Source organism: Citrus clementina, unplaced genomic scaffold (genome assembly GCF_000493195.1).
Source record: "Citrus clementina cultivar Clemenules unplaced genomic scaffold, Citrus_clementina_v1.0 scaffold_8, whole genome shotgun sequence".
NCBI lineage: Eukaryota > Viridiplantae > Streptophyta > Magnoliopsida > Sapindales > Rutaceae > Citrus > Citrus x clementina.
The window spans coordinates 24,208,941-24,236,578 of record NW_006262022.1 but is presented as its reverse complement, the minus strand read 5'-3'; the positions used below and the strand labels follow the sequence as shown (position 1 = coordinate 24,236,578).

The following is a 27,638-nucleotide window of genomic DNA, read 5'->3' as shown; positions in this document are numbered from 1 at the left end:
TTTCAAGTAAACAAAATATGTATATAATTACATGCACTGGAATACATATCCCGCGGGAAACAATCATGATACATTAATTCCCAAGAAAGAGAGAGAATAACAGAGAAGTTAAAAAAAAAAGGAAAAAAAGAAAAGGGCGAGAAGAAGAAGAAGGTTTCACTATCATTTTACTCAATTCTGATTAGCTTGTTATAGCATTCTCGAAAGAACTCGTCTTATTAAATCTTGACCGTTCAGTAATCTTTTCTTGTCTGTTGCTTTTTCACTTATCTATATGTATTGGTTAAAAAAGACTAATTTGATTTGTATACTTGGAATCTTGGGCTTTCGCTAGCACTTCGGAAGATCACTCGGAGGCGGCAAAAGTGATTCGTTCGGCCCTTTTCCATTGTCCACAATAAATGCCATCTTCAGTCCCCATGTTGTGTGCACTTCCAAATGGCAATGCATGAACCAAACTCCTGTAATTTTTTTTTTTTTAAATGGCAACATTAGAAAGTAAAATTATTTTCAAATCAAAAAGCTTTTATAAGAAGAAAAAAAATTTGAGTTGTTATACCTGGGTTGTCTGCTCGAAACCTGATAGCAGTCCATCCACCGGAAGGGACGCCAATCGTGTTCCTTTCTACAGGATCAACAAGATTGAATTTCTTCGGATCCTTTTTCGAATTGAAGTTCCCTAGCCCTCTTCCAACCTCGAAAAAATTGAAGCCATGCAAATGAAGGGGGTGATTCTCGGGAGCAATCATGCCAGTATCTTGTAACACCAATTGCACAGTAGAATTATAAGGGAGCCTATAAATCCTGGTCCCATTATTCGTCTGGAAATTCGCTGGCTGTGTGCCTGTAAAGTTATAAGTCACCGGCGGGTTCCCTGGAAAATCATCTGTAAAAACTCCACCGATTTTGAAGAAATGAGCTTGCAGAAGAGAAATGGTAGGCATAACAAAAGTGACGTTGTTAATGTCAGCCACGACGCGGCTGCCATTGACACAGGTGGCACAAGGATTGATTCCGAGGCCAATGGTGAAGAAAAGAGAATGGTCAATCTTCAACGGGACTCTGGCGGGGTACTTTTTCGAGTTCAAGCTTCTGAGCGAAGCAGTAAAGTTGGCGGCGACCGGGGTGGCGTTTCTAGGGGGCGGGACGGTGAGGGTGGTGGCGGTGCTACCGAGTGTGCCGGAGTAGTGAACGGTGGCGGTGGCGGTCTTGTTGTCGACTAAAATTGCCGGGGTGTCCAGGAAAGGTGAGGCAGCTACCAAGTATTTCCCAGTTGCATGGGCAGCTGACAAGAGAACGTTTGTGGTTTGCCCTGGGGCTATCAAAACGGTTTCGGTGTTGAAGGGTTTTACGTACGCTGCATCAACTTCAACGACTGTGAGTTTATGGCCGGCGATTTTAAAGAAGAGCTCTTCATTCAGTGCAGCGTTGATGAGTCTCAGCATGTACGTCTTCCCGGATTCTACTGGCAATTTGAATCCTCCTGGAAATAAGAGTAATTAATTCTCAAAAATACATAAATGAAAATGAAAATATTTTAATTTGCACTTGTTTTATTTATTTATTATTATCTATCATTTTTTTAATATTTATTTACCCTGCGAAGGGCAACTTGAAAGAGGCCCTGGATGTCCATTGATGGTGTGAGCATCTGATACATTCGGGGCCAAGCCAGATTTCAAAGCTTCGTTAATCACAGCTTCAACATCTGATTTCCACCATTCCGCTACAAGTACAAATATTAAAGAACCATTTATTGTTAATCATTTGTTTAGAAAATTATATTTTTATAAAATTACGAGTGATTGATGTGTCCAGGCTCACATAATATAACGGTGACTTCTTTATGGGGCTTGGGGAAGGGATAAGGAACGCCGCGTTTAGGCAAGATGACGATGGCACCATGGACTGTGGCTCTGAGCCAGAGGATGTGAGCATGCCACCAAAGTGTACCCCTTTGGCCGGCAAGGGTAAAGTTGTAAATATAATTTTGGCCCGGTTGAATGGGGCACTGTGTTATGTAAGCCGGACCATCGGCCCAACAGGTCCGCAATTGCCTCACTCCATGCCTGCGTGCATCATGCCACATAAAAATTAATTAGGAATTACGTGAACGTGCGGGTGATCCCCTTAAAACACACGTGTAATAGATTTTGAAATCAAACTGAGAGTGGTGGGTTGAACTCGCTCACCAGTGGATGCTGACATTATATTTGACATGATTGACGACTTTTACGAGCACGGTGTCGTCTTCTCGGGCGACGATGGTTGGACCGGGGAAATATCCGTTGACGGTGACGATGGGTTTGGTTGAGCATAATCTAGTGGCGTTCTTCATCACAACCTGCAATATGATGAAATCATCAGTGTTTGTAATAAATATGAGCCGCGCCGTATGGTGGGCTATGGTCACCAAACTTTTAGTGGTGCCTCAACAACACCACCACTCTGCTGTTCGATCAAGACTTATTAGCTGAAGACTTTAGTTAATTATTTAATCAATTTAATTACCACCTCTTGTCATTGATTAATTTTCAACCTGTGCTCAATTGAACCTTGTTAATTCGTTTCAGCTGTTGATCAGTCACTTCTAATCGTAGAAATCTTTTCGTGATAACCGGCATTAATTTTAAATTAAACTAATTGAAAATGATTTAAGGTAAAACAAGACCATCAACTTGACAAAAGCTTGCATGCATGCATGCATTTTCTTGTAGCAGTGGCTTTTAATTAATGAATCACCTTTGAAAATTTCGTCCTAAGTCTAATTTTCACTTGATCAAGTAATGAATTACTTCAAAATAATTATTCTCCCAATCGAAACGTAAACATGAAGCTCCTCAGAGCTTCCCAGCCCGACTCATTCAAGGCGGGAATAGAAAAAAAAAAAAGGAAAAGCACTTTTCATATGGTTTTCAAAGCTCGAATTACTTCATTTTGGTCTACATATGTCATGTAAGTGGTGGGGGGGGGGGGGGGGGGGGGGGGGGGAGAACCCAAATATTTGAAGAAACTAGCTAGCAATTGGAAAACCATATTGTCGAAAGCTATCTCGTTATGCATGCATGAAGAAGAAGCACCAGTTAATTATTAAGTGCTTTTGGAGAAAGTGCTTACATTGAACTTGTATTCTCGAACCATGCATTGGACCGATGCCGGAAACAGGCAAGCCACCAGCAACAGAACTCGAATCCACCGAACCACCTCCATTTTCTGCTTCCTAGTGTCTGTCTTTCAAGTTTCTATCGTATTTTATTTTTGTGCACTTTGGGCAAAACGACCAACTCAACTTATAAAGAGCTCACCAAAGACTCTGCTCCCATGTCGTTTTTACCAGTTAGGTAGATACTGTCTACAAAGAATACTTGAGAGTCAAGCTCTGCATTCAAAAATATGTTAAAAAAATAAGAGAAAATGACGCTAGACTTCTTAAGTTTGGCCCACTATACATGTAGATTCTCAACGTTTCAACCATGGAGGCACAAATTCCCTTTCGTTAATTAATTTATTTATTTTTGTTTATTTCGGATATCATACCGTCAGACTATTATTAGAAATCTACGTGGTGATAGGATTGATTTCACCTAATTAGGGTCCGTATGTAGATTAGGCGAAACTTTAAGGGTCCGAGTTTTCTTTTCTCAATTAATAATTAAAAAAATGAAAATCATGAATTCTTTTATTATTATTATTTTTCTTGTTTATTACACAAAGTAGTTATAAGACACTTTTGGAAGCGAAGCTAGTGTGGAGCTTTTGTGACATTTTTCAATTGACTGGGTGGTTTGGTCCAACCGTATTGGGTAAAGTACACCCATTCCTCAGCTAACTTAACCACAATTTTCAAGTAGCAGAATGTAGATTGGTTCCTCTTTTAGGTCAAAAATATGACCTAGGCTCGAAAGTTGGACACAACCCACTTGATTTTCACTTGTTTTAGCTGATCTTTTCGTTGTTTTGGATTAAAAAGAAAAAGAAAAATACCTTTTGTTCTGTTTTCGTCGTCAGGATTATCATAATCAAAGGTACTAGACAAATATATGCATGATTGCTATTGTGATTGGTTAGAAAAAGTTAAAAAGTATAATGTAGAAAATTAAGATATGATTATTAATTGCAAAGAGTAATGTGACGAGTAGCTAGTTTATGCGGATAATTTAGATTTGGAGCTTCATTCTTTATGTAGGGGTGAAAAGCTGCTCTTTTGACTATTTTATAAAGTTTTTTTCACAATTTCTTTGGAGTGTTACATGTGTTTGTGTGTTTTTTTTTTTCCATTTTTTTAAAAAATAATTACCATGCCTTGTTGGTTTTAGTTTGAATTAGTTGATAACAGAGGGTTATGGGTGTAGTTCGATTGATCATGAATGTATTTTGAGCTAATTACTCGAATCTAAGTAATAATAAGAAATGAATTTAGGTGTTTAATAGGTGAGCCTCAACCCCATCCAAACTTTTATACGGAAAAAAGTTGGAAGGAAACAACCTTAAAAATGACTATTATCAAACAGGTTGCCTCATAAAAAATATGGACTAGGACAAGAGATCATAAATAAACGGCCACTAAGTAGAGGGAACTAACCAAACATGGAATCTTACACATATCTAACACCATGCTAGATAAACTACATGCTTGACCCAATAGCTTATAAGTCCTCAACGTCAACTATAAGCACTTAATTCTTGATTAATGATCAAACGAAGAATATATTTGTTGTCATTATCATTAATGTAAATTCTAATGTGGTTTAACTAATGGCTTAAAATTTTCACCACTTGATGTATATGTGATGGAAACATGCTTCGAGAAGAGTAGATCTGAAAAGCGAGGCGGCAGACGAGTTTGCTACGATAAAATGCATGTTAAAGATATTCAAACCAACTAGTTCAAGCAGCATGCATGTAGTTAAGAAATCCTTTTCATGGATTGTTGCAGTGGGGAAGTTTTGTTTTTGAAAGCTAAAGATTTATATTATAGGGTGGGTACGTAACAGCTCATCTAATCATCCTATTACCTTGTGTGTGTGTGTGTGTGTGTATAAGCTGAGATTTCACTTTTAGGGCTTGATCATTTTATCACACATGTTGATCATTCTCCTAATTAATAAGTGGGTTTTAATGATTTAATTAATGCGTTGTAGTTTTCTCTTTCAAAGTAAGGGGGAAAAGTGATTTTGTTATTCTTTTTACAATGATTTCATCATGTATAAAAGGTTGTTCTTTAAGCAATCATATTGGGGACCAATTTAAAAGTACTTGAGTGGAGTTCTAGATAGCAATTTGTGTTAGTTTTGCAACATCCGAGAGGTATCGAAAGATTCAGAAATTGAAAGTGTGGAAAAGTTTGGGAAAATGTATAAATTGTGAGGTTTAAACATTTTAAGTTTTAAGTTTTTTAAAATCTTATGGTTTTAAAATTTTCACGAACTTTTCCTACATTTTAAAATTCTAGACTAATATATATATATATAACATTACAATTATACAAACAATACATCAACTGATTAATTTATAAATATAGTAATTAAAGTTTATTATGTCTTCATTTTGTCTATTTTTTCTGTTTAAATAACACTGCTCTTAGACAAATATATTAATACAATTCCCATGGAAGAATAGGTTGGAATGAAATATGCACTAGCGATTCATTTTGAAAGATGTCTTAATAGCAACTAACATTCACACCATGCAATAAAGCTCTACTTGCAGACTCTTCAAATTTGTTGTTTCTTCATAATGGCCCCATCCTCAAGCCAATAACCCCAATTCCAGTAAAGGCTTGAATCAAAATTTAGTAAATCATGGATCTAACCAGTAGAAATTCGGGTAAATGCCATTTTTTTTTAAATTATATGAGACTAATGCTTAGATTACAACTCATATTATATGAGATTACAATTGATTTTTTTTTTTTCAATCAGATGATTACTGCGACTAGTTTACATTAATTTTTTTATAGCACTGTCCCAATTTTACCATCTCTAACATTCGAGAGGTGTCTACACCACTCACAATTCGGGAAAAAAAAAACTACATTCACTTAATTATATACTATAATTAAAGAAAAAAATAAGTTCCTATGTGCGTTGTGGGAGCTCGAACTGCTGCCCTCACAATAGTCACTTGCCCTTTGGTAAAAAAATGTAAAAAAAGAAAATCTTAATGTCCACACATCATAATTAGCCATCATAATCTTGGTACATAGTAATTCTGAACAGTTTTAATATTATCATTCCCAAAACAACATCAGCATTGATTTTGAAAGTTTTTATCAAGAGCTTATCTAAGTCCGCATTTTAAAATTACAGACACAAGAAAAACTTTACTGAGAAATATTTCCAATATTTTCTGTAATATGTGTAAATTGTGATTGTGTGAACAAGAAGCCCACCGCCAGCTGCAAACAAAGTGCCGGGCACGGGGCATCATCCTTGGTTCAATCGTCAATATATTATTATTAAGAATAATTTTTACACTTCAAAACAAATGAGAAACGTGTCTCTCCTTCCAGTTGTAAACCTATATATATATATATATATATATATATATATATTGTCATTTTGATGGAAAATTCAACACCCAAGAGCTGCACTATTTTTATTGCATTCACACTTGATAATTCCAAAGCTGTTCACATCGAATCAATAATACGAGATTTCTTTTTTTGATTAAAAATATTCCAGGATTATTTAGTAAGCCTCACATTCATCATTTAATTCCAACTAGTAGAACTTTTAATATTTTTAGTTTTTTTTCTTAATTAATGAATCAGAAAATAGGATTAACTATAGAAATAGGAGACCACATTGGGACGGACGATTCTTCATTGCTCTAATTATTAGAATACTTTTAATACATAAAAATCCTGTATAATAATAAATTTAAAAAAAAAAACAAATTATTTGATTGAAATCTTATATGTTCGCTCTCCTTCAAATTATTTTATTTCAAAAATTGTTCACTGTATCATATGATTCCATACGTAACGGAGATGTAGACACGCAGCTACAAATAAACAAGTGATTACGGAGTGTTCCATATAGAAATACGAATTAATTAGTCAATTAAGTAGACTCAATAATTATTAATTCAATGATTACGGCTGGCTTGTGAAGAAGCATGAAGCTGGATTCTTGGTATAAGTAAACAACTAGGAGTCTTAAAGATGATGAGATCCATCAAAAGCTTGTTAGAATTTGAATTGAGGTTTACTTCCTCCTGCACAATAAATTTGGGTTGAAAAATACACTAAGGTAGGCGATATTTTGTTTTTATTTTAACTTGCTTTTAAAGTAGTTGCCATCATCTAGTTTTAATATAAACTAAATAATGCGGTATTAACATTCATATTGCTTTGTGAGATCAATAACTGGTCGGATATGAATGTCCATATTTTTGTAAAATACTTGCAGATTTCAATTAGTCGCTAGGGACTAGCTAATACGAAAAGATGCAACATTTTTTATACAAATTATTTTGTTAAAACTCATTATCATTACTTACTAGCAATTAGCCTTAAGAATGCACCCCATAATGACCCTTGATTTTTGCAATATATGGATAAAGCGAAAACGTTGACTTGGCCTCCCCTAGTTTCTGAAATCAACATGTAAGCAGTGAAGTCTGCTTGCCGTGCTGTATCTTGTATAGATTGGACCAATAATATCCATCTCTTTCATTTTCTTCCCATTATTACAAGCTTTTCTTCCTTTCACATTGTGTTAGGAACATTGAAGTCAAAGCCTTTAACTAAACAAAGAAGGCAGCCACCACTGCATTTGTATTTTCTACGTCAACTTTACTGTTTATTGATTGGACCAGCTAATAAGAGCTCACCCTTAGTTCATTCTTGAGCAGTGACTAATTTTTTATGCTATTAATTAGTCCTCGTATTGTCTAGTGCTCGTGCAACTAATGCTGCTTCTGAGTGGACATTTGGATACATTGCATAACTTGCCAAGATTCAGGTATCAATTTTTCTTTTTCAGTTTATTTATTCATTTATTTATTTTTCCTGGGTTGCTGTAGTACTGTGTGTTTTGCTTTGCCTCTGCAACAGAATTATTGTTGTGAGGATTTGAATCGGTTCTTGTGTGAATGAGTCAAAGTAATTTATTATTTTTTTTTGGTTTCTGAACTTGGGTCGTCTTAAACTCTCTAATGATTCAGTTCTTCGTTGTACGTTTTCTAGGAAGCACTTAATCATTACTTTCTTGAGTCTGAAAATCAACTGGGTTAATTTTGCGCAGCTGGATTTCTAATGGATTTTGTTTTGCAAATGAGCTTAAATTTGCTAGTGATAGATAGTCGTGTGTTCCGTGGCATGATTCTTTATAAGATACTTTTGTGCACAATGTTTACCGCAGATAGGCACATCTGTTTTTGAATAGATCTCTACAAAAAGAAAGAGAGAAAGAAATAATCAAGCTTTCAAGTAACTGATAAAGCGATGGGAGAAGAAGAAGATATTTACACGAAAGATGGGACATTGGACTACAAAGGAAACCCAGCGGATAAAACAAAAACTGGAACCTGGAAGGCCTGCCCCTTTATTTTAGGTACTTGTTTTGCTTATCTCTTAATCTATGAAAATGGTAAAAATCCAGGAAATGGTTTTAAGTTTTAGTTTCAATGAACAGGAAATGAATGTTGTGAAAGATTGGCATACTATGGGATGAGCACAAATCTGGTGCGTTACTTCAAGCACCAGTTAGATCAGAGCAGTTCTACAGCTTCTAAAAACGTCTTGGACTGGAGTGGAACATGCTACATCACGCCATTGATTGGTGCTTTTCTGGCTGATGCGTATCTTGGAAGATACTGGACCATTGCCATTTTCTCAATCATTTATGTTATTGTAAGTTACTAAGTTTCATTAGCTTGGAGCACTTGGTATCTTGTGGCTTGGTGTTAACATTCTACTTGTGTTTAATTGAACAAAATGGGAAGGTTTTACTTTCCCTCGAGTTTGTTTGCATATTTGATCGAATTGGTAGAGTCTTAAAATTACATTCAGTGTCTAAATTTTCAAAATATGGTAAACCTGAGCTGTAGGAGCAAGGTTTTCGTTGAATCTTTGTTCTTTCTCGGTGATTAATAAGAATATTAATTTTCATTCAGGGAATGACTTTTCTAACGGTGACGGCATCAGTCTCTGGCTTAAAGCCAGTATGTCATGGTCCTCGTGGAGAAGAAACTTGCCAAGTAACAGATGCACAGAGTGCAACTTTCTTTGTAGCACTCTACCTGATAGCTCTAGGCACCGGCGGGATTAAGCCCTGTGTCTCATCTTATGGAGCAGATCAGTTTGATGATGCTGATGAAGCTGAGAAAAAGCACAAGAGCTCTTTCTTCAACTGGTTTTATTTTTCAATCAATATAGGCGCTCTTATTGCTTCTTCCGTACTTGTCTGGATACAAGATAATGAGGGTTGGGGATGGGGATTTGGCATTCCTGCTGTCGCAATGGCAATTGCCGTCGTAAGTTTCTTTTCAGGTACTCGATTGTTCAGGAACCAAAAGCCTGGAGGCAGCCCTCTCACACGCATCTGTCAGGTGGTGGCGGCATCCATAAGGAAACACAAAGTTGAACTACCTGCTGATAAGTCTCTTTTATATGAGACTGCTGATGCTGAGTCTAACATCACAGGTAGCCGCAAGCTTGATCACACGAAAGATTTCAGGTTTGTCTCTAACTGATTAGCTGCATTTGCATTAGAGCTGGTGTAGAGATACAGTATAATCTCATGTTAACCATTACAATAAACTAAACATTATTCTTTCTTACCTATTACCCATTTCAGTTTCTTCGACAAGGCAGCAGTAGAGATACAATCAGACAACATAAAGGAGTCCGTAAACCCGTGGAGACTCTGCACTGTTACCCAAGTTGAGGAGCTGAAAGCTATCGTAAGGTTGCTTCCAATATGGGCCACTGGCATAATCTTTTCTGCCGTGTACAGTCAGATGAGCAGTTTATTTGTGTTGCAAGGTGAAAGAATGGACACTCATGTTGGGAACTCTAGCTTCAAGATCCCACCAGCATCGCTGTCTATATTTGACACTCTCAGTGTCATCTTTTGGGTCCCTATCTATGACAGAATCATTGTCCCAGTCACAAGGAAATTCACAGGTCACAAAAATGGCCTAACTCAGCTGCAGCGGATGGGCATTGGCCTCTTTATATCCATTCTTTCCATGATAGCAGCAGCAGTTTTAGAGCTGATAAGACTCAGAATGGTGAGAGAGCACAATTACTATGACCTTCCAGAAATGCCAATGTCGATAATGTGGCAAGTTCCACAATACTTCCTCATAGGGTGTGCCGAAGTCTTCACATTCATTGGGCAGTTGGAATTTTTCTACGAACAAGCACCCGATGCCATGAGGAGCCTATGCTCCGCTCTCTCACTCACCACTGTTGCGCTTGGGAACTACTTGAGCTCTTTGCTTGTAACTATTGTTACCTCGATAAGTACCAAGAACGGCAATCTTGGATGGATACCGGATAACTTGAACCGTGGTCACCTCCATTACTTCTTCTGGTTGTTAACGGTGCTGAGTGTCTTGAACATGGGAGCTTACCTTTTGGTGTCGAAGTGGTATACATATAAAAGGCCAGTGGGGAGTCTTCGTTGATCGTGTTGTAAGCTTCAATATATCTGCTCTGGTTATGTAAATAAGTTCATTCTGCTTAAAGAAAAACATTCTCTTCATTGTAGTGTTTTTGTATGTTGTGTAACAGAGTAATCATTGTCGTCAGAAAAAAAGTGAACCTCAAGTGAATCAAAGCAAATTTCTGGACTTTTTAGTAAATTGAAGTGTGACATTATTTTCTACTAATTTTTTTAACCTTATAATATGTATTTTCCTAAATTATTCTTTAATATTGAAATAATCTACTGTGAATTACATTGTCATGGTGGAAGTTAATTTGACTTGTGGGTTTCCATTTTGCAAAAATTAATTGGGTGTACAGGAGATCAAGTAGTAAAGAAGTAGACTTTATAGCTCCCATGCAATCATGTTATGCCACGTCAGCATTTTTCATTTGACCCTAAGTCCTTGTGAGTTGTGATTAGTCCAAGTAACATTACATGTTCTAAGCAGTCGCCCTCCGCTTCGTTTTAAATCGTCATCAAGACATCAAAATTCACAAAGTTGATCGAGAATCTGATCTGCAGGCAGAATGGTTCTCAAACGATATCAAAGAGCCAAAACAGGTAATACCCAGGAACCCAAAATCTCTAAACAAACTGTTTCGTCACTTGATAAGTCGATTAAACAAATTAAAAGGTTGCCTGCCTCCGATTTGTTCTATAAAATGCTTGAATCGAGTGCACTCCAACTGTTCGATAAAAAGTTTGACTAATTAACTGTAAAATTATATACCTACTCCGTTGCATCTTTCAGGTTTCGAAGCATTGAAATCCTTTGATGCCAACAAGTACCTAAAGAAAATAGGCCTCGGCAAAGAAGACTATTACTTTTGGAAGCAGGTAGGCAAGGCTTTGCTTTGCACATACACGTTGTTTGGCGTTGCGTGGATTTACAACGAAACTTCACCGTTGGGTTGGTGGACACTGAAGCCAAAGCCAAAGGAGGAAAAGGAGCTAGCTCACCTCTATGAGAGGATAAAGTTTCCGTACCCAGGTGATACAGATGCCATGGAAGAGTTCCTTAAGAAAGGTGGCATGATTGGGTCTGTTATTGGGCCAAAAGGAACGATTGAATCTGATAAAGTTAAGAAGGAGTTGCAGGACAAGCATTTTGAGCTAGAAGCTCAGAAGTTGTGGTTGAGGATGAGGAATGAGGTCATTCAAGAGCTCCAAGAGCGGGGATATGATGTTGAGTGAGTGAGCAGTCTAAGCTTTTTCTGAGCAAAATTCAACGTGTTTATTGGATGAAATTATAAGAAAAATTAAATCCCCGATCCGGAGAGGACTCTTATCAGTTCATGTATGTACACTTAGAACAGTGTGGCTGATCCATGCAATGGCTTGATTGCTAGAGATGTTTGATTTTAGGATGTTAATGGTTAATGACTTTTGGTAATTCTATATCAACTTTCTTGCTCGATCACCAAATTTGATGTCCTTTTCATTTAAGTTATTTTATGATGAAGAGAGATATATTTGATCTCTTGTTTCATTATGAGTTGTCTTCGAAACTCGACTCCTTGAAATGGAAATTATACTCTTATTACATTTAGAACAAATCATAGGTACAATTAGCTTTCATCCAAATCTCACCATTTTGCCAATCTTGAGAAGAAACAAATGTGATAAACAGCTGAAGCTACCCAAATAATGATGTTCAAACCAGACTTTATGAACAAAACTTATCTTAAGTTCAATCACTCGACTCCTAAAGGTAAATTTGTTATCGGTATTTGTTCTTTTATTGCAGCGAAGGGTGGGCTGGAGAGAAGCTTCTTGTTTCCTATCATGCTATAAAGTTGAAAAGTTGTCGAAGCCCATTTTCAGAAGATCGTCATAATAAAATTTATATTGTGAAGTCTAGTGTCATAGGGAGTAATATGCTGGAGGTTATTAAATAAAAAATTGGGATGAATACTTGACACGACGCCACTCTAGGGAACAGTGTCAAGCAGAAGCTATGGGATCCTATGCAGATATTCCAATGGGTTGGTTCATTTAGCTAATAAAATACAATCACATAGCAAACAGACGAACAATTGTTGGCACGTGCCCCGTGGGGCAAGGCCCATGGCTTCTCAGTAGGATCCTATGCAGGATCTTACACATTCGTTTCAGAAGCCAAGGTTGCAGCTCAACCACCAAAATAACTGCTAACAATAACACAGCCGTAAAGGAGCACCCAAAAATAAAAAGCTGAATTGAGCGTGCGTATGCCTCTCACTGAATAAAATGTACTACTAACTGGCTGTGGCCATAACTGCCAAGGATATTAAGATGCCTTAGCTGCTATTTAATTAAATGTATAAGCTCACATCCAATTCTACTCGAAGCAAAAATATCCCAGAAAGCATAGAGTAGCAGTTAAATTGTAAGTAATTTGAAACATCAAGACAATGCAGAGACTATCCATGTTTGTCAAATTCCAATTCAAGTTGATATTGAATATATACATGCATTATATATTGTACAAAGTAGTATTGAGGAACAACCACAAGCTTCATAAGATACTGATTAGTACTCACGATACACAGGCCACGGAGCCCTCAATCTGAAAGACAAAACCTCCATGAATCAACAGCAAGTATAATCCACACTTACATTCTTGAAACATCTGTTCCATTAAATGCTCATATCAGTGCATGTTCAGCTTGACAAACTATGAATTGCCATTCAATGATGCTTTAATGTTTCATCGTTCTTAAGATATGGGCACGACCCTACCATCACTACTACAAGTACTAGGCAAACAAGAAAACCACATAAATTAACCAAATGCTAAGCTACGTAATTATCAACAATAGTTACTAAACATTTCTCCAAGTTCCATTGCTCCATTATTACTTATCAAAAAACATGCCAAGCAGAGAAAGGAAACAAGGAGAAACATGTTGATTGCATATCTTTACAACAAAATATTCCATTGAAGAACGGTTGATGACCTTTACAAGCCATATATTCCATTGAAGAATGGTTGATGACCTTTACAAGCCATTCATGGCCACAGATTGCAGGTTCTTTAGCCCACTTCTTCCAGATTTGCTTCTCCTGTAGCTCCTCACTGGTGTCAAGTAGAACCTCAATAGCCCATTATCAAGGTTACTTGGAGAATATGTGGTACTCCTGTTCCTTTGCAGCACAAGCTCATCTTTATCCCCCCCACCATTCTCCTTTGCCTCAACACCATTCACACAATTGAAAGATCCATCCACTTGGAACGAACTCCTAGCGCTAACACTGTAACTACGAACAAGCTTCTCACTAACAGTACCAGTATTTGCTTCTCCATTGGCTACCCTCTTCAGCTTTTGCACCAATAGCCCATCAACCGCATTCAATTTCCCTCCATGGAGCCTCTCTTCATCCACACATTTACCCTCATTCCTCTTCTGCATAAACCCCCACATATTCAACACATTTCGCCACCTCAACGACTTCTTAAACTTGAATCCCTTCTCAGTAACTTCCCCACCAACATAACCCACATTCTTAGAATCAGATGCAACACACTCAGCACGATAATCTTTGATCGAATACCAATTCGAATCCCTCAACTCTTTCTCTGTAACCAACAACTTCGCCCCGTGAAACAATCCAACAGTTTCAGGGGACACCTTCGCATTTGATATCCCCGATTTATTATTATTATTACTACTACCATTAACCTCATCAACATCGAAAAACCCGGCTCTCTTACCCGAACTGGACTTATCAAAACTCCTCCTCCTCCTCAGCATACCCAATGCCCCATAATAATCTCTCGTCTGCTCCGATCCACCGGGACTCTTCTCTTCTTCATTCCCCTCACTCTCTTTCTCCTTCTCCTTGTCCTTCTCATCAACAATAGCCAATGGCGGCGCGAGAAGCCTTGGATAAGCCTTGCCAATCAAGTACCCGTCCCACGAAGCCCTCGGCTCATCAAACGAATACCTCCCATTATCAACTGATAATCTCGGATCCGGGTCGCAGGATCTCCTCCCAAAATACCCGTGCAGTCCAATTTCTGACCCCGTCTCTACTGTCGCTCTCCCGGGAGCGGCAACATAACCCTCGCTTTCTTTCTTGTTGTTCCTTTGTTGCTGCTTCTGCTTCCATTTTAGTAACTTCTTGCTGAAAGCCGAAGCAGTACTTTCCCAGAAACTGAATCTGCTGCTGCCATTTTTCCTTTCCAATTCAAGATCTATGAACTCCTTCATCGTTCTGAACTCGCCGTCCTCGTCATCTTCATCTTCTCCTTCTTTCAACACAACGACTGCGTTAGTTACAGGGTCACGACGCTTTATCAGGGGTTTTGATTCGCCGTCGTCGGCGAGGGAGAAGAGGTTGGAGAGGGTGTTGGGGTGGGGCCCAACGTCGCTGGATTTGCGGCGTGGCTCCGACGTGGAAGCGCCGTTTGGTAGGTTGTTGTTGGAGGAGGAGGAGGAGGAGGAGGAGGAGGAGTGAGATTTGGTGCGGCGGAGGCCGGGGCTTGTTGCTGTGGGGGTGACGGAGTCTTCCATGGTGGAGAGGCGTTCGCGGAGGCAGGAGGCGCAGAAGCCGGTGATGGGGTTGGTGGTGGGGTGACGGTGACACGTGGACAGCCGGTGATGAGGTTGGAGTGCAGTCATGGTCATGGCTCTGACTGAAGAACACTGAGTGGTGTGCTCATGTTACAAACAAAGATAAAAAGAGATTTAAGTTATAACTGATAAGACAGTACCGAGTGTGGGAAGGGCCGAAGGTTAATTGTTACGGGGGAATGAAACTGAAAAACCCTTAAAAAACCTCTTCTTGCACTTATTTAATGGGTGGCTAACATTTGGTAACAACTAATTATATATTTTAATTAGCATCCAGAACTTATTTTTTATTAAATAAAAAATTAATTATTAATATTTATTTTATGTTTTTTTTTATCTTTTTTATTTATCTTACTTAACAACTATTGATATGCTCAATAAAAAAAGTAAAAAATCAACTCAACAATGAATCTTTGTTCATTTCAATTAATGTGAGGTTTGATTTTGATCTCCATGAGTTGAATTATTGTTAAATTAAATTTAATAAATGTGACTTTTAAAAAATATATGAATTAATTAGTTGTGGAATGAAAGAGGTTTTAAATTATAGATGGTTAAGTATGCAAAATTATAGAATAAATTAAAACGACTTTTTTTTTAAAAAAATGTATGTAAAAATTATTGAAAAATTAGAAAATTAGATACAAAATTTTGTATCTCATCAACTATTTAAGTACAATATTACTATTAAGTATTAGTTTTTGAGTGCTAACAATAACATAGCTAGAGATTTGCCTAAAGCTAATATACAATCTATGATATTTTTAATAATTTCTTACCCATCATTATTATTATTTTATTTGGCTCATTCTATTAAATTTTTTTATTCAGAAGAACTCAAACTGAGTCATGAAAATCAATTTTCAATAGTTCACTGCATTATGAACTTGAAATTTTCCATCTTATTTCATAATTTATCTTATAAGAAATGATTCTCGAAAAATTTCTTCAATCTTTTTTTTTTTTTGGAAATAAATTTTTTTTATATTGCTGGAAATGGAGACCAGCACCGTATCGATTTTCGGCCCACTTTGGAAATGCTTGAGTTAATCGAGGAGCCCAAAGATGCACTAGATACAATTTGCTCCTCGTGTGCGTCCACAAAATCTCAAGTCAACTTCACTTAAGACACGACATTTAGAATTAAAAAAATCCAAAAGAAAACTGATTATTCCTAGAGAGTGTGCTTTGGACACCAGGCTTTAGTTCTAGAATTGAGAGCCTAATAATATTTAATTCATTAATTCCCAAGAAAAATATAAATAGTTTTCCAGTTAACAAACAAATTTTTCGCATGAATACGCGGACACCAGATAACTCCCAAGAAATTCCAAGTCATTTCAATGGTGTTGATCAAAGCACCAAAATGAATGCGCAGACAGCAGATAATTCCCAATAAATTCCAAGACATTTCAATGGTGCTGATTAAAGCACTAAAAAGGGTTAATTATTCATGTGAGAAACAAGTTTTGATAAATTTTTAAAAAAGACAGTGTTTTTAAAAATATTCGAGGGGTGATATTCCGATAATTTTAATTGACTGAGGGTAAAATTAGAAAAAATAATTTTTTTATAAAGTTAAAGTGATAAAAATATTAGATTTATATAATATTTTACAGTTTCATAAGAAACTTATTGATAAGAATTTTTTTTAAAAAAAGTTTGTTTGAGGTGTTATTTATTTTTTAATTTGAAGTCAGGATTTATTTTTTTAAATATTTATTTATTTTACATTATTTTTTTTTAATTTATTATTTATTGTCAGATAATTTTATTTATATAAAAAAATAAAAATATGTTCAATTTGCAGCCAAGTCAAGAACAATAGGACAAAAGACTTTTGGTTGTAAAAGAAATAAAGAGATTTATTTTAAATAAATTATTTTAGAAGGATCTATTTTAATTTAAAATAAATTTATAAGTAGAATGTCATATAACTGCCACGTCAATTGGGATAAATTTTAGGATTAATATTTAGGATATATAACATTATTGTTGATGCAAATTAAAACTTATGTACTTATCTGGAAACTAATAGAAATTAGAGACTAAAATGTTATTACTTCATTTCTCATTTTCTCCATTCGAAGGCAGAACAGGAAGCGATCTGAAAGCAAAGGGTATTTTGATTTCAGCAGCCTTGTGCAATCTTGCGTTGTGAAACGATCGAGACAGTTGCTGTTGCCCGCAAATCAACGCCGTGAAACCGCCGGTAAGTGGCTTTAACAATCTCAAATCAAGTCATCTATCCATTTTGAACGCCAAAAATTTATGCCAACATTTATTCGATTCAATCGCAAATCCCAAATCTTCAATTCGGTTGCTTATGTAATCATGTTATAATATTTAAGTTTCTAAACGACGTCGTATCCGGAAAAGTACATTATCTGAAGCTGTGAAGCATGACCTCACTAGAGAATTTAGATCAATACGATTCTCGACGTTGTCGAGATTGCTATCGGCACTTTTCAAAATTGACCGTTTTATACTGTTACTTTTGTAAGAGTGGGAAATGGAGAAGGCGAGACAGTGTTTGGAACTGAACCAGGAAGAATCAGATAGTGTGGCTCGACTTGCCATTCACTCGTACCGAGTTGGGGCAACTGAATTCAGCTTCTACGAAGACTTTGCCTTGAGAGGTATAAGAGTTGATCGAGTGGAGCCAGGCCTTGTCTCCTGTACTTTCAAGGTCCCTCCTCGTCTCACTGTAAGCTCTACCGTCAACCAAGATCATTAGTTACATCGTTAGATAAATGAAAGGATGATTGTGTTGATTAGGTTTTTATTGTGGCAGGATAGGAATGGAAATTTGGCTAATGGTGCAATTGCTAACCTCGTGGATGAAGTTGGTGGGGCTGTCGTCTACGTTGAGGGTCTTCCCATGAAAGTTTCAGTGGACATGTCCATCTCCTTTGTATCAACTGCTAAAGTTAATGTAAGCGTGCAAAGCTGATTCTGTACAGTATGAACTTTTACTTAAATGGATGTCTATAGTTTAAATGGGTGTTGCCAACATTATTTTGGAACAAAAAGTCTTTACAAGATCCCATACAAACCTGTTATCTAATTGCTAGGAACTTGCTAGGTTCGAGTATCAGCAACTGACTTGATACTGATGATTTTGACATGTGAGATCATGATATGTTAGTGGGAAATCAGTCATTACATGTTCACAACCTTGGTGTGAGTTGTAAATTTGCTAGCTCTTGCTCAAATTTTTTTTTTTCTTTTGCTTTGCATTGTTCAACTCCTGAAAAATGGCTCGTTTTCTTTGTATGCACCATGGAACATGACCTTGTCTTAGTGTATTTGAAGAAATAAACGAAACTTGTATCTTGTTTGGTACCATTTTGATATGAAGTTTGCATGTTACAGGATGAGTTGGAGATTACAGGAAGGGTATTAGGACAAAGAGGAGGTTACTCTGGAACGATCGTTCTTATGAGAAACAAAGCAACTGGAGAAGTAATTGCTGAAGGACGACATTCATTGTTTGGTCGACAGCCTAGCAAGATGTGATTTAATTTGACATTTGTATATGAGTGCAATCCATACATTCAACAAATATGGGTTAGTGCACTAGTGCTTGTTGTGAATTCCAAGTACTGATTTTGCTTCTTGTAATTAGCTTGCTTACGGTCTGAATGAACCTTGTTTGAGAATTCAACTTGAATCTCACAATCTCTTATAAAGAGTAAGCAAATCATGCTAATTTGCCAAAGTTTGATTTGCTGAAAGCATGTTTGTTATGAGACTATGGCTCCGTTTGGTACAGCTTATTAAATAGAGCTTATAACAGTAGAGCTTATAGCACTAGAGCTTATACTAATAGAGCTTTTAGACAAAGTCATTGGGTGTTTGGTTGTCAATAAAAAAAGCACTTTTGAACCATTAAACTGTGTGATATTTTTTATATTATATATTTTTAGAAAAGCTCTATAATCTCTACTCCCAAAAGCTCAAATTTTGGGCTTTTGCTAGTAGAGGTAAATTAGCTTATTTAAGCTAAAAAAATTCTACTAAAAAAATAACCAAACACCATAAAAAATTTTAAAAAGTGCTTATACGATTAAATAAGCACTTATGGTTCTTAAATAAGTCATACCAAACAGGCACTATGTATCAAAGGCAGAATAGGTTCCGCTGATGAGTTCGAATCATTACAAACACTCACCTTGAAGGATAATATATACATATATCTCAATGAGGTGCATCTAATACAACATTTATCTCTTGTAATTTACATTATTATTTTTAATATTTACAATTCAAAATCTACCTAAATTTTCTAAAATCTAGACTTTTAAATAGAGCTTATCCCAAAAAAGTAGGCGAAGGAGTAGTTGTTACTTGAAAAACAAAAAAAAAAATTAGCTGATGGCGCATGTGGCATTGGAAACTACGACATTTGATTAGCGGGATCAGCAGTTAGAGGATAGACATGTATATGTTTTCAAAAGAAAGATTGGTCGGACGTTGTAGAGAAAATGTTATCAAATACAAAAAAAATGGATAATAAGTAATAATACTGTTTAATTCCTTTTTATCATTTTCGTTCACCACCACGACACGGTGACGAGCCAAACGGATAAAACACCTAATTTTGAATATAATATCGGCGGTTACACTTCAACCCTCCAAATATCAACAAACTACTAATCTACCGTCGCAGTTATTAAAAAACGCGAGGGTATATAAGCCATTACATAGATTCAACGGTTTTTTTTTAATTCCTGGCGGCTTGCTCAGAGTTTCGCACTCACACTCAAGATTCAACATGAGCTCTTGTTCACTCTCAACGTATCGACCAATTTACGTTCACATCAACAACAAATTCATCGGAATTAAATCGATCAACCTTCAATTTTCTTCACAATTTCCTTACAAATCAACGAACCGAAAACTCTTCAGAAACGTCTCTTCGAACAGTGGCTCAGTTGGATTGCGTACGATTGTCGGATGTCGAGTGAGGACGGGAGTTTCATCGAACGACAAGTCATTTGATTTGGCGCCGAACGAGGATGAAGCGCTGGCGCCGAATTTTCTGGAGTTTATTACTTCGGAGAGAGTCAAAGTTGTGTCGATGCTTGCTTTGGCGCTGGCGCTTTGTAATGCTGATAGAGTTGTAATGTCGGTGGCGATTGTACCGTTGTCTCTTGCTCATGGCTGGAGCCGATCGTTTTCCGGTATAGTTCAGGTTGTTTTTTTCCCCTCTCTTTGTTTTTTTGACTTATATCACTTTCAATTGTCATAATTATTGAGCCTTTTTCAATTGTTCATAGCTTTTTTTTTTTCGGTTGCTGAGGAAAGTGAGCATAAATGAGTTACTGGAAATTGTTTATGTCCTTAGCTTCGAGAGATTTGCATGTTGAAGTTACTAAACTCTTTAAAAAAAATTAAGTGACTATGTTTTGGCGTGCTTTTTTCGCAAATAAATCAAATGAACATGTGATAAAGTTGCTCTTCCTCGTGGCAGGTATCAGCTTTGAAAATGGCAACCTTTAGGATTTTGTCCTGGAAAATGATTAGAATTTTCCACTAGAGAGCGCATCTTAAATGCAGTGAACAAATGACTAGAGCATCTTAAATGTAATGAACAAATGACAAGCAAATGAAAATGGATACTATGCTTGAGCTTTAATTGGGAAGCAATGTCAATTCTTGTGAAGTGATTTTTTACAGGTCCAATCTAGGCTTGAGATGTTTTCCAAATAATCAATTGTGATACTGATAAGCATGCTTCGATTAAAACCGCTCACATTTATCTGACCAATTAATGAACACTTGCGGCAGTCATCTTTCCTCTGGGGATACCTGGTTTCACCGATAGCTGGAGGAACTTTGGTGGATTATTATGGTGGGAAGATAGTCATGGCATGGGGTGTGGCGTTATGGTCATTAGCTACTTTTCTTACTCCTTGGGCTGCTGATACTTCTTTATTGGCTCTGCTGGCAATGCGAGCTGTTGTTGGACTAGCAGAAGGTGTGGCTCTTCCTGCGATGAACAATATGGTTGCAAGGTAAAACCATTGCTATTTGATGATGATTTGCATAAATTGATAAACACATGACATCATGTGCCCGTAATTAAGTTCTGTATTAAAGTAAAAGGTCTGTGAAGCAGAAATGTTGAGAGAAACTCCTATGCTTTTTTAGATGGTTTCCTCAAACAGAACGAGCTAGGGCTGTTGCTATTGCAATGGGTGGATTTACATCTGGAAATGCAATAGGACTGGTGTTATCACCAATTCTCATGTCACAAGCTGGTATTTTTGGGCCGTTTGTAATTTTTGGATTATCTGGATTTCTATGGGTTTTGGTTTGGTTGTCTGCAACATCAAGTACCCCTGATCGACATCCGCACATATCAAAGTATGAGTTGGAGTATATACTGAGAGAGAAACAGAAGCCCTTGCTGATGGGAAATAAACATAAGCCAGCAACAGTAATTCCACCTTTCAGGCGGTTGCTCTCAAAAATGCCTACATGGTCCATAATCGTTGCAAATGCCATGCATAGTTGGGTAATGCATGCACCTCTTTCCTTAGTTTTCTTAAAAGTTATGTTTAAAGGGAAAAATGTAGAAAGTTATGTTTAAAGGGAAAAATTTAGCCTTAGCAATTTATTGCTTCTTTTTCTGGTAAAGCTGTACCTGCTTTTTAACAGATAAAGTAGCAATTTAGTAATTGGAGAATTTTGGTTGGAGTAAATATTTCCACCGGTTTTGAAGATGTGTATTATGCATTATACTCCCTCCTTTTTATGCGGTAAATGGTTATGCAAACTAATCTTCTGAAAAATCTTTTGCAGGGTTTTTTTGTTATTCTTTCGTGGATGCCAATCTACTTCAACTTTGTAAGGCTTTATAATTTTTTGTCCATGATTTTTCATCATGATTGGAGCATACCTACTTGAACACAGACCTTTTATGGGTTCCAGGTATATCATATTGACCTGAGACAAGCATCATGGTTTAGTGCTGTTCCTTGGAGTGTTATGGCATTTACAGGATACTTGGGTGGTTTATTGTCAGACATGTTGATACAGAGGGGCACAAGTGTGACTTTGACTCGCAAGATCTTGCAGGTATGCTACTCAATGCCATCAGTGTATATCTGCTAAGGGTCTGTCTTTTTATCCTGGGCTCATGAGCCTACCTTGGTAACATCCTTTTTTTTTTCCTTTTCTCTTTTTTTCACTGATAATATAAAAAGTCAAAGAAAAATCACACCAACTTTTTTCAAGGAAGCTTAGCATGTGATTTATATTATATGATGCTATATAACCATAGTTTTGAAAGAATTTGGTTCTGACATGGAAAAGAAGGAATTGAAATTAAAAATTGCAATCAGTGAATGCGCTTGTAAAAATTATATTGTACATTTATCTTGTCATGTTCTCCAACAACAGTTACTTTTCTTTAAAACTGTGCATGTGAAAGTAAAATTTATTTTGGAAAAAAAATAAGAAAATTTATCAAAGTCTTGTCGGTCACAGTTCTTGAAATATATTCTTAGGCGTCACGCTATCTCAGTATCTCTTTCTTGGTTTTGATTGCATGATGCTTTCTTTTCCTTCCATGGGTGGTGAGTATACACATTTATAAAATAGTTACAGTCAAGCACACTGGTATTAATGAAGTGGTTCGGAAAATTTTGTGAACTTGGAAAGCAAGCGAAATAGACTACTTTTCAATTTCCTTTGAATGTTTGCTTTCTTCTTGTATTTCATTAACTCTTTTATTATGTCATTGTTCTTCTTGTAAGAATCGGATCCATGGCTTTTTTTTCAGTCAATTGGTTTTATCGCACCGGGAATTGCACTTATTGGGTTAACTGCAGCAAAAAGTCCAGTAATGGCGTCTGCATGGCTGACTTTAGCCATTGGAATGAAATCTTTCAGTCACTCGGGTTTTCTTGTGAATCTTCAGGTTTAGGTTCTAATAACACAGAAATTGTAGTATGAACTAAAATTACATTTTCACTTTCTTCTAACCTGTCACTCTTTTGTTTCTGTTACAGGAGATTGCTCCCCAATATTCTGGTGTTTTACACGGTATATGAAATCTGTTTCTTTGTATATGTTTGATCTCATATAGTCACATTTTCTCCTTCTCGTGAAATATTCAAAAGCGCTCTAAATCTCTGAATTGATAACAAATGTTCTCTCTCTGGTGATAGGAATCTCAAATACTGCCGGAACATTTGCTGCCATTTTAGGAACAGTTGGAGCTGGTTTTTTTGTGGAGCTTGTGGGCTCTTTCCAAGGGTTTCTGTTACTCACATCGCTCTTATATTTCCTCTCTGCCCTTTTCTACATCATCTTTTCTACAGGAGAGAGAGTGAATTTTGATGAAGCTGGTGAGTTTCTTCTATTACAATGATTTCTTTCTTTTCTCTGTAGCTTGGTTTTTGTTTTATCAGATCTTATCGGAGGTTAGCAAGGCTATTAAGATGTCATTTGGTATTTGAGCAACATGCTGAACAAAAAATTATAATTACATAAAATCAAAGATTTAACAACCATCTTTTATACTACCTGTTTTATTTACTTGTTATTCTGTTAAATTGAGTCAAGTAGTTTGATTCCGTCAATTATTGTCTTGAAACACGTTTGACTAAATTTTGCTTAACAGCTTTATGAACGACGTCCAAGTCTCCTGCCAAATAGCGGTTGAATCCTGTATTAAAAGAAAAGGGCTTTTTTTTTCTTTTTTCTTTTTCCCTGCAAAATAAAAGAATTGTACAGGGTATGATATTTGCATAATTGCATCCCTGATTGTACCAAAGTTGTAGCATCTTGTATGAGGTAAGATAAAAAGTGCATTTATTCAAGGCATAGTTTTCATTTTTACCTTTTCATTTGATTATATATATTCTCGTTTTCAGAGACGAGATCGTGCTTGCTTCATTTTCTGATCTCTCATCCAGTGTAGCCATTCAATTGTTATTTAATTTGCTTACTTAAAAGAACGAAGCCATGGCTGCCCTAAGTGATATTTGAAAAAAGATTATTGACCTTTACCAGATAAATAATCTGAGCTTAAACTCGGGTTTAGCTGCCCTAAGTCATATTTCAAGAAAGCAGAGTTGTCGATGTTTAATATTCAGTTAACAAAAGCCAGTCCTGTCTGTCTACTGAGAACAACTTTTTTGTATAGTCGTTAGACGGCAGAGCATTTCGAGCAATGGGAAATTTGATAGAGCTAGTGGCTGAGTTGGAACACGTAGCAGTCATATTCAATGGCTATTGCAAAATAATAATAATAACAATAAATAAATAAACGAACAAATCTGCTTGGAGATTTGATTATCTTTCGGGTCGCGACAGCGTGGGATTTGTGTGAATCTGCAAATGCTATAAATGTACCGCATTTTCCAGGGTGTATCCAACAAGAATAGAAAATTTAAAGAGTAGAATTGGGTTGATCACAGCGTGTTAGCGGGAAATTTGCTGCCTGGATTACTGATGCTTAATGAGTTAGAGCTTCTACAAGACTTAGTTTAATCCCCATCTCAAATACATTACTAATAGTAGACTTTTGAACTAATACTCGGCATACCTCTAGCAGTGGGATATGCGTCTATATCCAGGTTCCTAAACTCCTAATAGATTTCAGCTTGTATTTACAATATAGTGAATTTAGATTTAACAATTTGAAAAAAAAAAGAAAAGAAAAAAAACTCATTCAACCTTTTCCAGTGTTGACTGGCGATGTATTCTATTCATTTCCCGAGTACAATTGCCTTTGATTGTTTCATTTTTATATTTATTTTACCGTATGTCATCCACTACACATCAAGTAAATAATATTTATTCCCGCTTGAATTGGTCTTCAAACATAAAATACAGTCACACAAAACATGGACACAGCTAAAGCCATTTTCCTTCAAACTTTGGCAAAAGATATGATCAGATTACTCAGAACCACGACCTCTGCAGATGAAGAAAACACCAAGTCCTCGTAACGTTTACTCAAGCCAAATGAAAGAGAAATCTGATACCCGTCATGGGAATATCAGTAAAAACAATAACCACGCTTTCCCTGGCCTGAGTTATATCATAGGTGCAGCCAAGAAAGTAACAGCAATATTCAGAATCTTTCTTCCCAGGCGACAAAAGTCTAACATCAGAAATGGTGCAATTGATGACAGCGGAAGTATCAGTCAAGTCAGCAGACTGTCATGTAAGTCATTCTGTCATTGTGCAAATCTGCGACTATGATATAGGTTTAGTTGAATGAATTTTTCACTTATAAAATTTCCTGTCAGATGCGAATTCCACAGATCATTCAACAGAAAGTAACACTAAGAGTTCAAGAAAGTCCTCGTGTTCCTATGTTTCTTCTCCTAGTTCCAAGAGTGGACAGGCCACCGCAATCAATTTCTCCTTTGAAGAGATATACAAGGCAACTGAAAATTTCTCACCAGCAAATAAAATTGGGGAAGGCGGATCAGGAACGGTATACAAGGGAAAGCTCAAGGATGGATCTGTCGTTGCCGTGAAGCGTGCTAGAAAGGTAAACAATTAAAGTCATATTCTTCGTTTATGAGTCTTATCTATCTTTGTGCATGACAATGTCAATACTGTGGCAGAACAAGCATGACAAGTACTTACTGGTGGAGTTCAAGAATGAAATATTGACCTGGTCCAAGATCGAGCATCTGAATTTGGTGAAGTTGTTCGGATTTCTCGAGCATGGAGATGAGAGGATTATTGTTGTTGAATATGTTGGCAATGGGACCCTTCGGGAACATTTAGATGGTAAGTCATAGCAAACCCTGAAATATGAAACTAATAAATGACCTTGGGGCCGGCTAAAGATTCTTAATTAAAGAAAAGCCATTTAATGATATAGGTAGAGGAGGAAATGGCCTTGAACTAGCGGAACGTTTGGATATTGCAATTGATGTGGCTCATGCTCTCACCTATCTCCATACATATTCTGGTATGTACATCATAAAACAAATATCAGTTCAATCTAGAATTTAAGATTAGATAGTTTCTTAGTCATGGTTAATGTATACGTTTCAAATTTTGAATCGAGAGCTGTCATCTCTAGGCCATAAGATATACACACCGTTTAGGAATTGTAAAAGCAAATCTGAATTTTGTTTGCTAAAAATCAACAGATCCTCCTATAATACACAGAGATGTAAAAGCATCAAACATACTCATTACAGAGAAGCTCCGAGCCAAAGTGACAGACTTTGGATTTGCTCGAATGTCAGAAGAAGATTCTGCTGTAAGTCACATCTCTACTCAAGTGAAAGGAACAGCTGGTTACTTGGATCCTGATTATCTCAGGACTTATCAACTTACTGAAAAGAGTGATGTGTACTCCTTCGGCGTATTGCTTGTTGAAATGATGACAGGAAGATACCCAATTGAATCAAAGAAACCAATAAAGGAGAGAGTAACAATAAGATGGGTAAGTACTCTCATGACCTCTCATTTTGTTATCATACCTTCAGCATATGATGCTTTGCTTTATGTAGTACATGAGCACTACAATTTAATTACCAATGTATGCAATGCAGGCAATGCAGTGCTTAAAAGCAGGAGATGCAATACTTGTAATGGATCCAAGACTAAGGAGGACCCCAGCATCAAACATGGCAGTAGAGAAAATTCTTAGACTTGCTGATGTATGCCTCGTGCCTACGAGACAATCAAGACCTACCATGAAGAAATGTGCGGAGATATTATGGAAAATTCGAAAAGATTTCAGAGAAAAAGCACCCTCTTCTTTTTCTTCTTCTTCTTCCCCTGCTTCTGCTTCTGAGTCACATTATCCCATCGGAGATGCAAAGAAGAAGAGTAGGCACATTTCATTCGGTAATGATGAAGGTGATAGCTATAAATTTACTTCTGCATGAAATTTGCTAATTCTTTCCAAATTCTTTCACATCATGTTCTTGTAAATTTCCTTATACTACGTGCGAAGTGATTGATGAACAGACCTCAAGTGAGGAGGGCTTATTGAGCATGTTTCAATTTCCATCATTTTGATATTGTTGGAGATTTGTTTTTAATGCTGTTGTTAAATTCTTACCTTGGAACTTAAGAGTCTAATAACTTACCTTACATTTGACTTATTTTTAACATTATTATTAATTAATTACTTGTGGACTTATGCCTTTAATTTTAGCGATTTCTCTACGACATACAACAGACTCCTTCAGCTGCTAATAATTACATGTTAGATTGTCAAGTTATTGCGAGACCTGATCCTTTCTAGAAATGAATATCCTTTGTGAAGCTTCTTTTCCAATCGCTGATTGATACTCTTGTAAAAGAAAAAGCCAGCGCGTTCACATGCATATACCTGCCATGATTTGACTCGGGCATTTTTTCGCCGCAAATGTTACATCAATCATCACAATCGTCTTCACCAAATTTGGTTGAAAGCATCCGCGCA

The 27,638-nt window shown here is 36.6% G+C and overlaps 7 protein-coding genes across 10 annotated transcripts; 5 read left to right on the top strand and 2 right to left on the bottom strand.

The window, feature by feature from the left end:
- Window positions 1-3,245, bottom strand: LOC18034509 (laccase-4). The gene is made up of 6 exons (XM_006424953.2): window positions 3,118-3,245; window positions 2,193-2,344; window positions 1,825-2,069; window positions 1,598-1,726; window positions 560-1,483; window positions 1-461 (listed from the first exon to the last, which is right to left on the bottom strand). The coding sequence occupies exons 1-6, from the start codon at window positions 3,208-3,210 to the stop codon at window positions 331-333; spliced, it is 1,674 nt and encodes a 557-aa protein (XP_006425016.1). The 5' UTR covers window positions 3,211-3,245; the 3' UTR covers window positions 1-330.
- A 4,381-nt stretch (window positions 3,246-7,626) lies between these two features.
- Window positions 7,627-10,821, top strand: LOC18034798 (protein NRT1/ PTR FAMILY 8.1). 2 transcript variants are annotated; one of them, XM_024179521.1, is made up of 5 exons: window positions 7,627-7,967; window positions 8,371-8,558; window positions 8,640-8,857; window positions 9,121-9,683; window positions 9,804-10,821. In XM_024179521.1, the coding sequence occupies exons 2-5, from the start codon at window positions 8,450-8,452 to the stop codon at window positions 10,636-10,638; spliced, it is 1,725 nt and encodes a 574-aa protein (XP_024035289.1). In that variant the 5' UTR covers window positions 7,627-7,967; window positions 8,371-8,449; the 3' UTR covers window positions 10,639-10,821. The 2 variants fall into 2 exon arrangements, with proteins under 2 accessions (XP_024035289.1, XP_006425015.1); XM_006424952.2 differs by having other exon boundaries at window positions 8,367-8,558.
- Window positions 10,822-10,998: 177 nt separating this feature from the next.
- LOC18034570 lies at window positions 10,999-12,132 on the top strand. The gene is made up of 2 exons (XM_006424951.2): window positions 10,999-11,222; window positions 11,413-12,132. The coding sequence occupies exons 1-2, from the start codon at window positions 11,189-11,191 to the stop codon at window positions 11,853-11,855; spliced, it is 477 nt and encodes a 158-aa protein (XP_006425014.1). The 5' UTR covers window positions 10,999-11,188; the 3' UTR covers window positions 11,856-12,132.
- A 1,128-nt stretch (window positions 12,133-13,260) lies between these two features.
- On the bottom strand, window positions 13,261-15,407 carry LOC18033643 (UPF0503 protein At3g09070, chloroplastic). Its single transcript, XM_006424950.2, has one exon. The coding sequence runs from the start codon at window positions 15,269-15,271 to the stop codon at window positions 13,643-13,645; it is 1,629 nt and encodes a 542-aa protein (XP_006425013.1). The 5' UTR covers window positions 15,272-15,407; the 3' UTR covers window positions 13,261-13,642.
- Window positions 15,408-17,251: 1,844 nt separating this feature from the next.
- On the top strand, window positions 17,252-18,969 carry LOC18033998 (acyl-coenzyme A thioesterase 13). The gene is made up of 4 exons (XM_006424949.2): window positions 17,252-17,429; window positions 17,722-17,924; window positions 18,012-18,152; window positions 18,593-18,969. Exons 2-4 carry the CDS (start codon window positions 17,730-17,732, stop codon window positions 18,734-18,736), a joined length of 480 nt encoding a protein of 159 aa, XP_006425012.1. The 5' UTR covers window positions 17,252-17,429; window positions 17,722-17,729; the 3' UTR covers window positions 18,737-18,969.
- A 992-nt stretch (window positions 18,970-19,961) lies between these two features.
- Window positions 19,962-25,211, top strand: LOC18034617 (probable anion transporter 4, chloroplastic). Of its 2 annotated transcripts, none has more exons than XM_006424948.2 (9): window positions 19,962-20,414; window positions 21,011-21,237; window positions 21,374-21,740; window positions 22,028-22,072; window positions 22,157-22,303; window positions 23,010-23,147; window positions 23,239-23,272; window positions 23,398-23,577; window positions 25,070-25,211. In XM_006424948.2, the coding sequence occupies exons 1-9, from the start codon at window positions 19,995-19,997 to the stop codon at window positions 25,183-25,185; spliced, it is 1,674 nt and encodes a 557-aa protein (XP_006425011.2). In that variant the 5' UTR covers window positions 19,962-19,994; the 3' UTR covers window positions 25,186-25,211. The 2 variants fall into 2 exon arrangements, with proteins under 2 accessions (XP_006425011.2, XP_024034822.1); XM_024179054.1 differs by lacking the exon at window positions 25,070-25,211 and adding an exon at window positions 23,853-24,219.
- On the top strand, window positions 25,152-27,296 carry LOC18033789 (calmodulin-binding receptor-like cytoplasmic kinase 2). Of its 2 annotated transcripts, none has more exons than XM_024179055.1 (6): window positions 25,152-25,403; window positions 25,504-25,736; window positions 25,813-25,981; window positions 26,076-26,165; window positions 26,350-26,648; window positions 26,758-27,296. In XM_024179055.1, exons 1-6 carry the CDS (start codon window positions 25,160-25,162, stop codon window positions 27,094-27,096), a joined length of 1,374 nt encoding a protein of 457 aa, XP_024034823.1. In that variant the 5' UTR covers window positions 25,152-25,159; the 3' UTR covers window positions 27,097-27,296. The 2 variants fall into 2 exon arrangements, with proteins under 2 accessions (XP_024034823.1, XP_006425009.1); XM_006424946.2 differs by having other exon boundaries at window positions 25,489-25,736.
- The last annotated feature ends 342 nt before the right edge of the window (window positions 27,297-27,638 follow it).

Excerpts from the sequence above, each read along its gene's own strand:
- LOC18034509 (XM_006424953.2), bottom strand. The coding sequence starts at position 3,210 with ATGGAGGTGGTTCGGTGGATTCGAGTTCTGTTGCTGGTGGCTTGCCTG. Across the intron at positions 1,727-1,824 it reads AGAAGTCACCGTTATATTAT|CGGAATGGTGGAAATCAGAT; the intron begins GTGAGCCTGGAC and ends TTGTACTTGTAG. Across the intron at positions 462-559 it reads GTTTCGAGCAGACAACCCAG|GAGTTTGGTTCATGCATTGC; the intron begins GTATAACAACTC and ends AAAAAATTACAG.
- LOC18033998 (XM_006424949.2), top strand. The coding sequence starts at position 17,730 with ATGGAGAAGGCGAGACAGTGTTTGGAACTGAACCAGGAAGAATCAGAT. Across the intron at positions 17,925-18,011 it reads AGGTCCCTCCTCGTCTCACT|GATAGGAATGGAAATTTGGC; the intron begins GTAAGCTCTACC and ends TTATTGTGGCAG. Across the intron at positions 18,153-18,592 it reads TATCAACTGCTAAAGTTAAT|GATGAGTTGGAGATTACAGG; the intron begins GTAAGCGTGCAA and ends TGCATGTTACAG.
- LOC18034798 (XM_024179521.1), top strand. The coding sequence starts at position 8,450 with ATGGGAGAAGAAGAAGATATTTACACGAAAGATGGGACATTGGACTAC. Across the intron at positions 8,559-8,639 it reads GGCCTGCCCCTTTATTTTAG|GAAATGAATGTTGTGAAAGA; the intron begins GTACTTGTTTTG and ends TTCAATGAACAG. Across the intron at positions 8,858-9,120 it reads TCTCAATCATTTATGTTATT|GGAATGACTTTTCTAACGGT; the intron begins GTAAGTTACTAA and ends ATTTTCATTCAG.
- LOC18034617 (XM_006424948.2), top strand. The coding sequence starts at position 19,995 with ATGAGCTCTTGTTCACTCTCAACGTATCGACCAATTTACGTTCACATC. Across the intron at positions 21,741-22,027 it reads CAAATGCCATGCATAGTTGG|GGTTTTTTTGTTATTCTTTC; the intron begins GTAATGCATGCA and ends AATCTTTTGCAG. Across the intron at positions 22,073-22,156 it reads TGCCAATCTACTTCAACTTT|GTATATCATATTGACCTGAG; the intron begins GTAAGGCTTTAT and ends TATGGGTTCCAG.
- LOC18033789 (XM_006424946.2), top strand. The coding sequence starts at position 25,160 with ATGAAGAAAACACCAAGTCCTCGTAACGTTTACTCAAGCCAAATGAAA. Across the intron at positions 25,404-25,488 it reads TCAAGTCAGCAGACTGTCAT|ATGCGAATTCCACAGATCAT; the intron begins GTAAGTCATTCT and ends ATTTCCTGTCAG. Across the intron at positions 26,649-26,757 it reads AGAGAGTAACAATAAGATGG|GCAATGCAGTGCTTAAAAGC; the intron begins GTAAGTACTCTC and ends TATGCAATGCAG.
- LOC18034570 (XM_006424951.2), top strand. The coding sequence starts at position 11,189 with ATGGTTCTCAAACGATATCAAAGAGCCAAAACAG. Across the intron at positions 11,223-11,412 it reads ATATCAAAGAGCCAAAACAG|GTTTCGAAGCATTGAAATCC; the intron begins GTAATACCCAGG and ends TGCATCTTTCAG.
- LOC18033643 (XM_006424950.2), bottom strand. The coding sequence starts at position 15,271 with ATGACCATGACTGCACTCCAACCTCATCACCGGCTGTCCACGTGTCAC.